The 14018-nt window shown below is 46.3% G+C and overlaps 1 protein-coding gene across 4 annotated transcripts in view; it reads right to left on the bottom strand.

Annotated features, from left to right (window-relative positions):
* Positions 1 to 14018, bottom strand: part of NRF1 (nuclear respiratory factor 1) — a 71580-nt gene that overhangs the window by 29511 nt on the left and 28051 nt on the right. For all 4 annotated transcript variants that reach the window (XM_062579881.1, XM_062579900.1, XM_062579910.1 and 1 more), the window contains 4 exons: positions 8680 to 8838; positions 7470 to 7667; positions 6162 to 6263; positions 2950 to 3107 (listed from right to left, as the gene is read on the bottom strand). In XM_062579881.1, coding sequence (XP_062435865.1) covers positions 2950 to 3107; positions 6162 to 6263; positions 7470 to 7667; positions 8680 to 8838 — 617 coding nt within the window. The remainder of the gene's footprint in view (positions 1 to 2949; positions 3108 to 6161; positions 6264 to 7469; positions 7668 to 8679; positions 8839 to 14018) is intronic.

Below are 14018 nucleotides of genomic sequence, written 5' to 3'. Positions count from 1 at the left end.
CACTTTGTTGCACAGTCAGAAAGCTGCAAGCAATCTTCAGCAGCTACTCAGATTTCTGCAGAGCTCTTGGATGACTGTTAGCTACTTCTGGTGACCTACTACTATTCACAAAATTACTCCAAAACTACCTTCATTGTACAGTCAAATCTCCTATCATTCCTTACCTTAAATGACTAAAAAAGTAGCTTTTTTTTTTTTCACATATATAGCCTTTCGTATGGAAGAGAGATGCCAAAGAACTCATCCAGCTTTCCCTAGAACACTTCTCCTTAACTGCCCCACTCGTTCTTTGGTAGATCAATTGATTCAAGCATTTTCTAAGGACTTCCTACCTGTTGCTTCTCTTTCCTGATTTCCTGCTTAAATGCAGTACACTTTCCAGCTGAGATCATGCAGGGTGTATTTTCATTTTTAAACAGCAGTTCTGTCACTCACAGTAGCTCTTAAACATTGCTACTGAACCAGAGTATTTTTTTGTTCTGCCTTCCTATTTCCTTTGGCTAATTTCTCTTGTGAATCTGCAGCTCTGTGATGGCAGTTACAGCGCAGGAAGGCCAGTTACAACATAACAAAGTTGGGGTAAACATGGATTTACTGGTGTAACTCTGTTTCCCAGACTTCACACAACATTTATTTGAATCCATTTGCAAGGGCAATTTAGCATTCTAATAATCTGTTAAGGTTGCATCCCTGAAAATAATAATGATCTGCTGCATAAAAGCTTTTTCCAGTTACAGTGTGCTCCACAAACATTAATTAGTTCAAATCAATGAATCAATTACCCTCCCCTACCTTGTCCTCTTTTACTAGAAGTCCTAATACTTCCCATCCTCAAACCTGATAGAGGTTGCTTCATCTGTCACAACATGCTGTTTGCAGAGCTACTGCTCTACATGGGACTTAGAGAGACTCCTCTGCTCTCTGTCAGCAGCCATCGAAGCACGAAAGAGAGATGGCAGCTTTGAGATAAATTAGGCATAAAGTTTCCAGAGCTCCTAAGAGCCATTAGCTCCCAAGGCCTGGTGTCTTGCTGAGATCTTCTTACAGGTAGGGGAAAGACTGCAGTCCGACTCCCACAACAGCTGAAGTCATGAGGAGCGTTCTGCGGTGAAGGAAGATGACACCTCCTCGCGCATGGAGGGCAGCTGCCTAGAAAGACGGGCATCTCTTCCCAGCCCTATCACAAGTCAGCAGGAAAAGAAAACTAGAGGGTGACAATGAGCCGGGAAATAAATCGGCTCCTATCACAGCTGGCTTCCCAACGCTTTCGCGAGCGGCTGTTTCCTCCTGGCTCACAACTAGCACTGAAGTCAGCACAGCTGCATTGCAGCACACCAACGAGCCCACCCAAGTACCAGCCCACCCAGCTGCCACCGTTGAGAAGTGACCTGTGCTGCTGCAGCACAAAACCAGCCAAGGCCCAACTGGGAAAACACAAGGTTCATCATTCCTACTGCAGTGCTGTTACCAACTTTGTGTTGCTCCTGAATTATGAAGCGCATTGGACAAACTTCTCATAGGGCTTTCCTGGGTTTAAACACAGCTGATCCTGTCTTGTGGCACAGCAATGACTAAACGATTTATTGAGGGTTCTTCCATTCATATTTTCTAGGAGACCCTTTGGCTCTAACAACAATTCTTTTAATAAGATAAGAAATTTCCTAAGTTAATGCAGGGAAAAGAACTGCTCACTGTGACCTTAAGGGCTAAAACTTGCGTGATGGCATGAAATAAAATCAAAGGCACACTAAAATTCTTTTCTGCAGCTCTGCACCTAGTTATTTTACTTGTACTTTTTAAAACCTCCTAAAAAGATTAATTTTACTTTTACAGTGGAACTATTAGTAAAAAAGCCTACTCAATCAGCCATAGCTGAAAGGTAGGTACAGAAAAGAATATATCTAATGGACTTGATCACAAATACAAGCAGTTCTAGATTTGTTCTTGATTTACTTGCAATAGCAATTTGGAAGCAAGCTGTTCAATGTCCCCAGGATCAAGGTGGCCACTTCAGTAATTTGCTATCTGTCTATCATGAGGTCTTAGAGCTTTACTTTAACCACCACTGTGGACTTGGCTCTTGTCCTTTGCCATGACTGCTCAGCCAACAGCTGCAACAGAATTCCGTTTTGGATGAAGAAAATATTTTGCCAGCCCTCACCAGCGTGAAACCTTCTAGGCTGCTGGGGCTGATCACACATTTCTTACTGTCCTTCTGGTGTCCCAGGATGCAGCTGCAGTGTGCCATAACCATTTCCAGCTTTAAGGACAGCAGGTAAAGCTTAAGCAGCTCACTGGAGCTGAGCAAAGACACTGCTTCCAGCAGCATGGACCCATAGAGGATTGATTACACTGCAGCCCTCAGTAAATACTGAGTACCACCAAAAAAAAAAAAAAAAAAAAAAAATCTAACAGAGCTCATTTCAAGATGAAGAGGAAGCATCACCTTGCAGCTCATTCAACATTTACACCAGAAACATATTTGGGAGAAACACCAGAAACTCTGGCCTTTGGGAGAGATTCTGATTGCTGAAGAGAGACTACACTGCCACATAAATGGGAAATTCAGCCTTAGCCTTTAATAAGGGACCGTTAACAATATTCAGGGAGAAAGAGACCAGCATATTTAAAAGGTGTTATTAGCACATCATGACTCTTGCTTGCTTAATGAGCTTCCTTCTGTAATTGGACACTTGCTCTACAAATGAGATCGCTAAAGGGTACAGTTACTATCCATTTCTTTCCAAACAGATTTCCATTTCAGTGTGCTTCTGTGGTTACAAAGGAATTCAAGAATGGTCCTGTAAACTCCTGGACACAGGGCAAACAAGGAATTCATTTTGGAAAAGCCTCCACTGGTATTGTGGACAATGGTCTTTGAGCCATTAGAGTATGACGCTGAAGAAAGTGCATGCACATGTGCTTCACATCTTCTCCATTCAGCCATACCTGTTGAGTGCCATAGTAACAGTTGCTCCTTGCTGCATCTCCTGCGACGCTGCCACCGCTGCTTCTGCCAATGATGCCACTGCCTGCGTGGCCTCTGATGCCTGCGTTGTCTGGATAGTCATCTCGCCCCCCTGTAGCGTTGCCCAGTTCTGCTCCACCTATTGGGGAAAACAACAACAACAACAACAGGCTCTGGGATAGGAAGTCACCTTGTGAATGGATGGTTGCTTCCTAAAATGAAGGAATCAGGTAGTTTCAAGATGTCTTTGTAGAATCCTGCATGTTCTCTGACTCTCCTCTGAGAGACTCCAATCAGAAAAAAGGGCACCAGAGGAAGAAGCTGGGGATCCACCAGAGAACATCTTTGGATCCTACAATTCTCTCTCAGCCATGAATTTCTAATCAGCCCACGATTCTAGGTGTTGTTCTCCACGTTTCATCTTCAAACAAGAACCTGTGTTTTCTCACATACATGGAAGGCATTCCCCACGAATCTCTGAGGCATCTTATCCTCCTTCAAATCTCTCCTTTTCAGCCATGTCTAGCACAAGCCTAGGCAGTAGTTAGATTGTGGCTGTACCTAGATCACAATCTGCCAGTCTGGGCAGTTTATTAAGCAGTTGCACTTCTGTAAAGCCTGGAATTCTAGCACAGATCACTGGCCCACAAAGGGAAGCTGCATCTTGCCTCACTGTATCTACTTGTCTGCATCCATCTGCTGTCATTTTGGGGAACAGACTGTGTTCCCAGTTAGGGTTTAGTTGTACAGCATCTGGCACAAAGCCATTTGAGTTCGTACCTGGAATTTCTTTCTGCTGCACTAACTCAATTAATAAAAGAAAATTCTTTAAAAAAGTGCTCTATTCACATATTTTAGGCACTCTAAATTCCTTTACTTCAGACTTTTACATGGATAGGGCTCATAACACTTAAAGATCACCCAGCTCTGGTTTCTTATTTTCCACTTAATCCTTGCTTGTAGATTTGGGATTTCATAACTCATGAGACATTGAGTGTATGGTTAAAAAACCCACTAGGTTGCAAAATAAGAAGCACCATTGGATCAAAAGACTAGAGAACTGGAGGATGAAGGGCCATCAACCAACAAATCCTACTGGTTGTTTTGCAGGAAGATCTTTTCTCCCCTGTCTCTCTTCTCATTCCCATAAACATTACAGGCCACTCACCACCTTGTCAAGACTCTGGCACACACAAATAAGAAGATCCCCCAAAGTGATGGAAAAACTCCCTCAATTTGTTATAACAGAGAAAGCTAAATAGTCCATAGAAGCAAAGCTGGTTCAAGGCTCCTCACATAAGCAAAAGCTTAGCCTTCCCCAGCACTCTGATGTCCAAAGCAACAGCTTTGTTTACTTGTACCCAGAGATGATCCCAGGCAGGAGGATCCAAAGCAGGAGGAAATAGTGAGATAGTACATTGAGAAAAGGAAAAAGGAAGCTGATCTTAGAGAAGACAACATTCTTCAGAAAAGATGCAATGAAGTTTGAGTGCCCACAGAAGAAGAAGAAATTGCAGATGGTAGAGATCTCAAGAGTCAGATCAAGCTTGGGGCACTCATTAGCCATGCTAAAACAGAACTGAAGCAAGCCTGAGCAGGGAAGCATTTCCCACTCTCATGCAGAGGGGCAAACAGACATACATTTTTTCAAATACATGCTAATACACATTTGAGTGATGAAGCAGATCTCCACTGTGACGTACAGTGCCTTGCAAACATGACTGAGTTGTGTCAGAAAAGGGAAGGAGTAGGGTTTGGAAAAGCGGCAATTATCCAGACGCTTCTCCATACTGATGTGAAGGTTGTGCTGCTGAGATCCGAGATAGCATTTCTGCTCCGTGCTGCTCTCTGTCAGCATCGCTCGCTCAGAGCTAACCCAGATCTCTACACAGCACTACGCTGCAGGACAAAAACGTACCCAGAGAGATTGCCAGCAGGATACGGATCTGATGGTACAGGGAGCTTTTACCCATTCACCAATGTATGTTTACTGTTATATCTTTATTTTGTCCAAGATATCACTTAGGCATTTCATTCAAATAAGAAATCAGAAAAATGCAGGCATCCAGTTCCTATTTGTGCCTTTGAAATTTTTCTTTCAGGTCGCAAGAGACAGAGCTGGTCTGCAGCCCCTCAAGGCAGCTCCGAAGTACTTCAAGGCCACAGCCCCAAACGCCGGGCTGTGTTCCTTTGGTTCTCGGATAGAAATACAGTCTTGTGCTGAACAAAGCTGTTCTGCACTGCCACCTGTCGCCAGGAAAGCCCCATCTGCACAGAGCGGAGCAGCCAGACCTCGCCAGACGCTCCTCAGCCAGAAATTCAGTGTGTAGCAAAGCAGCAGAGAACTACCTGCAGTCTCACCAATTTAAAGGTGATCGTAGTGATGGGGTAAGAAAATCCCTTTAGCCATTTGTCTTTAAAAAACAAAACCCACTATATTTTGTTGCTTAATTAAAAAAGCAAACCAAAACAACTGTGAAAAGATGTATGAAAGCTTGAGTGTTTAGAGTTAAGAGTTTGAAATGGCATGATGAAGTCCTCAGCAGAAACAACTCTGCCGAGTTTTAAAGCTCTGGAAGAATAAAAGCAACAGTATGATGTTCTACAGTATCTCTTACTATCTCTACACTTACGTGCATTTATACAGCTCTCTCCTGAATTCACTTGCAAACCTCTCTAAAAGCTACAGCAGAGAACCAGTCCCATTTTGTCCAGAGACAAGAGGCCAAGGAGTCAGGCAATTTGCCCACAGCCACACAGTAATTTTTGCTAACCACTAACTCAAAATATCCCAGACATCACTCCCAACACTGAATGACAAACCAGTGCTGAGGACCTAAACCAGCCATGAAATCCAGCTACCTAGTATGAGTACACCAATGTGTATTTTTGCAGCTCATTTAAGTCTCTATATCTGCTACTGCAGAGCTCACAGAACAGGTAATCTATAGCAGATAACATAAAACTTACAAAGTTCAGCACTGAGGCTGAACTTCTGAGTCAAAACAACTACAGCTCTGCACTTTTTACTCCACAGTTTCATACAATGTTGTGTTCCCACTGACTGTGATTAACGCTGGAGTACCAAGATTTGGTGTTTTATGTGACCACTTAATTGTAGAAAATTTAATTCTATTGAAGTTCAGACAGGACAATTCTGCTCTGCACACAATGAGCCAACCCAGATCCTTACCTCTCCATCAGCCACTGCAGAGTAATTGACTTGTGCAACGGTAACTGTAGTAGGCAACTCTGAGGCATCAGCCAGCGTGGCAACTGTAGCACCAGTGCCAACCTACAAAAGTCAACAAAATGCAGTTGAATCCAGGAAAACATCAGCAAAATTCAAGCAAAGGGATATGCAAATGCTTTCAGATTAAAAGGTATTGTGCCTACAGAGAACAATAGTAAAGGGCAGAGCTCACAGAAAATACTGGGCTACCTAGAAGGGCCAAGGGAGGAAATCACACACTAGAGCAACATCAGTCTGTGGCAGCTCCCAGAGCAGACAAGGCCCAGGAATAGGTTGTGCACAGCCGTCACAGGTGCCATCTCCTACGCTCCATAGTAGATGTCAGACTCTCCTTGATTCTCCCAGTGTCTCAAACAGTAGCTGCAGGACACTGCTGCTGTTCCCAGGTGTAAGCATAGTGCTCAGGTGGAGCCAACACACTTGTCCCACCATCTGGAAGCTCTAAAAAACTCCTGAGCAGTCCTGGATCAGAATACTCTACATATCAGCCCTCACTTATAATGCCTGTTGCCTACCATTCACAGGGTCTCTCCTTTCCAGGTCCCTGAACTCCAGGGAAGTTTCAAGAGAGCAATTAAATGGTCTACATCCTGGGCTGCCAGAACGTGCCTCCCCATAGAAGGAATGGAGAGAAAAGTGCAGCAGCATTCAGCCACTGCCTGAACGCATACCCTTCTGCCTGAGTCCCCTTCTGTAAATTGGAGCAAGATATACCACTTGCCTCCGGTGATATTATAAGGCTACAAACATACTTCTTGTGCAGTACCTCATGTGTAAGAGTAGGATCAGGGGACACAGAAGTACCTAATGTCATAAATTAACATATGTTTCAAGTCATCAGCACTGTTAAAGACAGTCCCATCACCTGTCCTCTCATCACTCTGTCCCATTGCCACCACAGGTCTTGTGTGGTCACAACTGTGTTGTTCATTAAATGGGTTAGTTAAACTCAGGTCAGATCCCTAAACTGCTTAATCAAGCAGCTGCAGAAATGCTTCTACTGTCACAAGGGAGGAAGCAACACAAGAGCAGCAGGTGGAAGTGGGAAGAGAGATGATGGGACTGCTTCTTTGGGCAGGATTACTGGCTTAAAGAGGCCATGGGTTATGACAGCAAGACAAAGACACAATTTTTGAAGCACAAGTTAAGCTACCAAAAGGAGTTTGCTCTAAACCACCTCCCAGACACTGGCAACTCACTCCTGAGTCAGCAGTGCTTGAAGAGTGAAATCTGCAGGGCTTCACTCACCTGGATGAGGGACACGGTGCCATCAGGGTTACTGAAGGTTTGTACCACTGTCTGTGATGGCACCAGGTGTGCTATACTATGTGTGGCTGTGGTCTGCTGTTGTGTCTGCTGATCCTCAAATGCATAAAGCAGGTCCTCACGCCCATGCTGCTTGTAGCAGTTCTTCACAATAGTCCGCAACGCTTGGGTCCATGACACCTACCAGTAAAATTAGATGAGAAGTTAAAAAAAGAAGAAGAAGAAGAAGAAGAAGTGGTGCTGTGATTTGTATGCTTATCTTTCAGAGGTTGAGTCATTTTAAATAAATTCTTAATCAAAGTAACCCACCCTCAAACCTAATCCCCCTCTCCTCATCCCCCCACCCAGCACTCAAAATAACACCCCAGAACTCTACTGCATTTCTATATACTGTTACAGAACAAGCATACCTGGCCAAGGGAAAGGGTAAGTTTTTCAATGAAATCTGTTTCTCAGACTTGCAAAGAATTCTGATCAAGGGATTTGGGCTGACAACCAGAAAACTGCCCCTATCTAGGAAAGGGGCAACTGACACAGCACCATTTCCAGCCTTTCTAATCATTCCTCCCACCCAGTCAGAGGAACATCAGCTTGCAGAAGCATTGCCCCTTGTACATCCAGGTAGCCTTTTTTGATGATCTCCTTGTGACAGGTTGGTAGAAACATCACCTGCATAAGGGATTCCTTGCTGTGACTCCTACCCAAGACCTTTTCATCCGGTTGTCTCACTCCTTTTTTTCCTGGCTCCACTGCACATTATTGACTTCTTTCCTTTAAATGTAAAGATCCCTGCTGCTCAGAATGGTATTGTACCCTTCAAGGGCTTCACGAGGCCACGATGCAGGCTCTACAGAAAATGAGCTGCATACTTGGAGAATAGGCTGGCCTTAGGCTAGTTCAGTTGCTTTATAAGGCCACGGAGATGAGCAGCTCATGCAACTACTGAAAAGGACACCACTGCAGAAAGATGTGGTTCAAATACGTGCTCATCACACAACACAGACAGGGAATGGAGCAGATTGAAGGTTAGGCCTCTCATCTCATTGCTCTCCAATACTGAATCTCTGACATGAAGTCAAGGAAGGGCCAATGCAGTAGGTTCCTCTGTCACTCAAGGGGAAAGCTACTCCCACAAAAACTGCTCCCAAGCCCCTGTGCTCAATTTGAAGGCAGACAGACATACAAAACACACCCGCTGCTTCTGTTCCTCCGTGCGGACATCACTGCGAACGTTAGCCCATGGAATATCCTCAGGCCACCAGATGGGCTTGCAGCTCTCCTTGCCCCAGCCTGGCTTCCCGCGACCTGTGGAGTACTTCAGCATTTCAGGGATGAATGCTCGCAGCTGTGCCTGGAAGAAACAGCATTAGAGGGTTGAGGAGATTTACGAACCCACATCTCTGGTGGTTTTGAGATCCATATTACACAGTAACTGCATTTCATTTCCATCCTGTTGGAACCACCAACTGGAAGATGCCTGAGCATCTGAAAAAAGATGAACAAATACTTTGCCATCATCTCCTAAGACTCATCTGAGAATAGCTTAACAGCATGTGGAAGAGTAAAAACAAAATTAACTCAAGAAATTAGAATGATAAGGCATGAACACACTCTATATTAATACATTTTATGGTTCAAACACTATCATGAAGAAAGCCAACCAATCTGAAGGGAAAAAAATCAGAAAAGAAAAATATATCAGAAAAATGTCTGAAAAAAATTCACTCTGAAAGTCTGCACAGCCACAGGAACTCGGATGTGAGTTGATGGGACATTTTACAGAGATGTTGCAAAGAGGACAGGGTTTCAGTGAGCCACTCTAACTTAGAAACACACACACACACACACACACATGTATACCTCCCCATCCCTGTACCTACAAAACATAACACTCACTGGACTAATTTTCTGAAACTTTGTTTTCTTTGGCAAAAGAGTGAGGACAGCTTTCAACCTCATTATGCTTTTTCCTAGCACCCCAAAAAAGTGACTGTTTTTACCATCAAGAGACAATGCCTTAAAAGCAGAGACTGGCAATGCAAACGAAGCAGGCATGTCACCATGGGCAAGTAATATCCTGAGCATTAACAAAGGGAATATAAAACTCAAAAGAGGGTTTATAAAGCTCTTGTTATTTGTACTGAGCACTGCCTGGAGTCTCAAGAAAAGGCTGCCTGAGCTTAAGCAGGCTCTGCAGGAACAGAGAAGCAGTGCTCGTGGCCAGGTACGTCAAAGAACAGCACATCCTAGCTTCGACGGTGAGTTACTCGAGCTCTGCTTCGCTGGTGTGACAGCGCCATGAACAGCCCCTGGGCCACCTGCTTGTTCAGGGCTGGAGAGCACAGCCATGGACTAGCATCGATGGGGCCAGCACAGCCTGCTGCCACTGCCACAACGGCAGTCCCAGCCAGCAGAGACCCTGGTCAGCTCAGGGAGGACTTCTCACACATTCCTGATCCTCTGGCACACCTGTGCATTTTCCTTGCAACGCATTCCTGCTTGAATGACATCCCAGTCCCAATCTGGATACTATGTACATTCAGCCCAACGGTAAATCAACAGATTTACAAGTTCCCTTTTCTCTGTTATCTTAGGCACTGCGTACTAAAGTTCCTTGTAACATCTTCTGTCACATAGAGGGTCAGAGGAATATTTCCAAAGGGTAGGAAAGTGCAGACTCTCTCTGTGGTCTTTGCAGAAAGCCTAGAGCCCCTCAGCACACTGCTAAAAGCATCAGGGCCGGCAGCTGCTTGTGCAGAAGCAGGACTGGTCTGCAAAGGCAGAAGCCCAGCGGTATGATGTGACATGTGCCCTAGTCTATGCAAAAAGAAAATCAAAGAGTATTTTAATACAGAAAACAACTTTCTTTGTACACATGATTTACTCCATTGCATAGGCTGCAGCAGTACCTAGGGCCTTTGAAGGCAATCAAAATTCAATGTACTTGTGGGTGCACACACAATTTGCCTGCAGTGAGCTTTGGAAGAAACTCCTGCTCAGAGCATCAGCTGAAATTCAGTTCCTCCAGCTCCACCGAGCTAACAGCAAGGCCAGGAACAGGCCAAAAATCAACTGGAAAAGGAGCAGCTCCTCCAGCATGATCCCCACTACTCTGAGCACATACTGAACCATCTCAGAGAAACCAAAATCCCCATTTATAACTCAGGGCAATAATCAATCTTACCTGCACTCTATTGCACCCTCCATCGGGAGACTAGAAGGGGAAAGTTCCCTAACAGAAACCAAGGCACAGAAAATCCACCTGCTTGCCCAAGCTCACACACAGGCATCATCAAGCACTCTGGTGTCTTTTTTTTCAGACCAAGCCAAGTCTACCTATGACACTGCTTCCCCATCCATACCATAGGGTCAACAGCTGCTCTGATACGCCTTGGGATCCCAGGTCGAGGGCTCATTTAGCCAGTCAAATACACCTGCTAACAGTATTGAGTTGCCTGGTGCAAAAACAGTTAAAAGCTCCTTCCCAGAATTGCTATCTGCAAGCCATGCTCCTTGCTACCAGATGGATTAATTACTGGTCCTGGGGAGTTCAGCAGCTCAAGCTACTCGAGGCGCTTGTTAAGGAGCGTTTGTCTTTAATCCGCCAGGGAGACAATCAACAGCAGCATTACAACCTGCTCCAGCGCGAGGACTTCGCTAATTAGCGTCATAACGAGACCACAGCCAGGCAGCTCACACGGGTCTCACGCAGGCTACGCACGGAGACAACGACCCTGCAGCTCTCAGAGGAGTGTGGCTGGGAAGAAACCAGTGCGATCGCTACGTCTCTGAGTCTCACACGTTCTCCTAACTCCATCCAAGAACCACCCCAAAAAATCAAATTGCTGCTAAAAAGGCCAAGAGCCCACTCCAGTTTCCACTGTCATCAGCTCTGGGAAGAGCTTATGTGAGCTCTAATGTGGCAGGCGTGAGAGTTGTAAGAAATATTTCTTTGAAACCTTTGGTTTCAAGTCCAAGTGCCTTCTAAAGATTAGCATTAGCCTTAGAGGTAATTAAGCAATCCTGATTCTGCGATCTGCAGTGGCCCAAAGCACAGAAAACTGCACTCGCGCTGGGGACAAGCAGCCCTGTGTGAGGAGCACCCAGCAAGGGTCAGGCCTTAACATTTATGCCCTGCTAAGGAAAGGGATTTCTGCAGCACAGCCCAACTGGTAACGGGGAACTGCTGCCCTGTCCCGCAGCTCAGCGTTGGGGTTCTCCAAAAGGCAGCACCACGGAAGAGCAAAGTCGAGGCCACGCCGGGCCTCAGCCACACTTGCAAGCGGAAGCAGAACAGCGACTGCAGAAAAGCACTCAGGGATTTTGCTCACTGGCCCTTCTTTTTGCAGCAGCCAATTTTGGACTAAATGTTCGAACTAAAGAAAAAAACCCTTTCAATTAATGTTTAAATATTCAGATTAAAAAGCAAGGCTGTCAAGTGAGCAGCAAAGTTATCATCCTGAATTTCTGTTACGAAAGCTCGCACAGCCCTGATTGAACCCTGCTAGGCGTTGCTGTCGGCAGGGTGGGATGAGAGAGGGTTTCCAGTGTAATAAATTCACTAAAGCAAAAGTGATCCCGAGGGTCAGGCTAGCTGCCCTCAGCACCCAGCCAGCACAGCAGCTTAAGCCTCCTTGCCACAGGAACCCACTCCAAAACTAACAACCCAGTCAGCGCCACGAGCAGGAGGTGCCGCGGGGCACTTGCTGCCCCAGAGAGGATTGCTCGGACCGTCGAGCACCCCAGCTGCGGAGCAAAGGCTGGGTTATGGGACAGGTCACCTGCCAAGCCAGCGCGGTCAGACCCCCTGCGTACGCCTGCTGCTCTTCCTGCACAGAAGTGTCTGATCATCGTTCTACACTTTATGCAAATCTTTCTTCTCTTCCACCCTGAAACTGGTAAAAAAAATTAAATAAATAAGAATTCCTGACTCATTATGTTTCTGAGGGACATGTCTGGGGACTAGGCTGCATCTCCTGGGATCACCAGCTCTGGCTAAAAGTTTGGAAATCCAAATGCTGGACTCAACTACCCGTTCCACAGTTCGCCCTGGAAATCAGGCACAATGCAAGCTCCGAAATCAAAGGCTGCAAAAGCAGCAGCCACCTGCAAGGCACGGTTAGAAGCACGCACCCCTCTCGGTCCTGTGCCAGCACCCGCGGGACCAGCTGCCCTTTCCACTCCGCTAAGCGGCCGCCCAGTGCCGGGGCCCGGATTCCTCCCTCGCTCCGGGGCGGCCGCGCTGCAGGACGCCCCCTCGGCCGCGTGCCGGGTGGGAGCACCGGCCAGCCTGCGTCCGGGCGCTGCCGGCTGGCGCTGCCCCTCTGCGAAGACAATCGGAGAGTATCACACCGAATTTAGGACAAACGACCTGTTCAGAAAAGGACAAACAACTTCCAGTGACCTCAGTGAGAGCTGAGCGAAGTACCGGCCTCAGCATTCGCCAGCCTCCCTCCTTAACGAGACCAGCGAGCAACAAAGAGCGGGTTCACGGACAAAATCAGCTCTGACGTGTCGTGGCAAACTAGCCCGAGTCTACAAAGCAAAGCAAATGCAAAGAACCGTATCTGACATTCTGGGAATCAAGATTCCTGCAGCAAATGGGGGCATCTCTAGCTACGCAACAGGTTGCAGCGATTTTGGAGTCAACATTATCGGCCGCTCTTTCAAATAGTCGCGCGGCAGAGAAATGACCGCTTCGTTGCTTCGCCTCATTCAGCAGATCTGTGCTTTATTTCTATTTAAAAAGTTTGTCCCTGAGTCTGGCAAAGACTATACAGTCATAGGAGCTGGACTCTCTCAGCAACAAAATTGTCACCTAAGTTCCACCCTCTTTACTCCTTGAAAATTTTACAGGGAGGAAGACCTGCTGGGTTGTGGAAATCCACCCAAGAGTTTGCAGTCCTGCCAAATGAATGTAATGTTTAATCCTCAAATGGCCTGCAGCCATCCAAGGATCTCAAAGCTTTTAATAACATTTACAAAAAGCCACCTCTATAGCATACACAGGGAAACTGAGGCAACGCAGTGCTGGCTGTAGTCCCAGAGGCAAAGGAGAACAGCTAAACGTCAGCAACAGCCCGCAGCAGGCACCCACCCTGCAGTGGGCACCCACCCTGCACAGTGGCTCTGCTAAGCGGAGAAAGGGACAGGTTACCAAACGGGGCACAAAAGCATGGAGTCTGTCCACAGCTTCAGAGAAACCTTCTTCACCAGCTGTTTTCAGTTACCCCATCGCCCCACGCAGATGAATGGCCCTCCTGAGAAGATGCTGCTTTAGCACAGTGCACCATGGAAGGAGAGGCTCTGAGTTGCTGTGCTGTTGCAGCAGCAGTTTGCACACTTGTTCATCAAAGTTCAGAGCCGAACACGGAGGAAAAAATCATTCCTCATTTAACAGAGCTGCAAGAAGCCTGGGAATGCAGGAGGGTTGTGCATGGGACTGGCTGGCAAAGCCCCGGTGCTCCAGGTCAGTAGTCTTCCTTCGCTTAGCGGTGACCTCCTCGAGATCCCAGCTGGCATCTGGGTCCT

The sequence above is a fragment of the Rhea pennata genome, chromosome 1 (assembly GCF_028389875.1).
Source record: "Rhea pennata isolate bPtePen1 chromosome 1, bPtePen1.pri, whole genome shotgun sequence".
In the NCBI taxonomy this organism is placed as follows: domain Eukaryota; kingdom Metazoa; phylum Chordata; class Aves; order Rheiformes; family Rheidae; genus Rhea; species Rhea pennata.
This window is presented reverse-complemented; position numbering and strand designations above follow the sequence as displayed.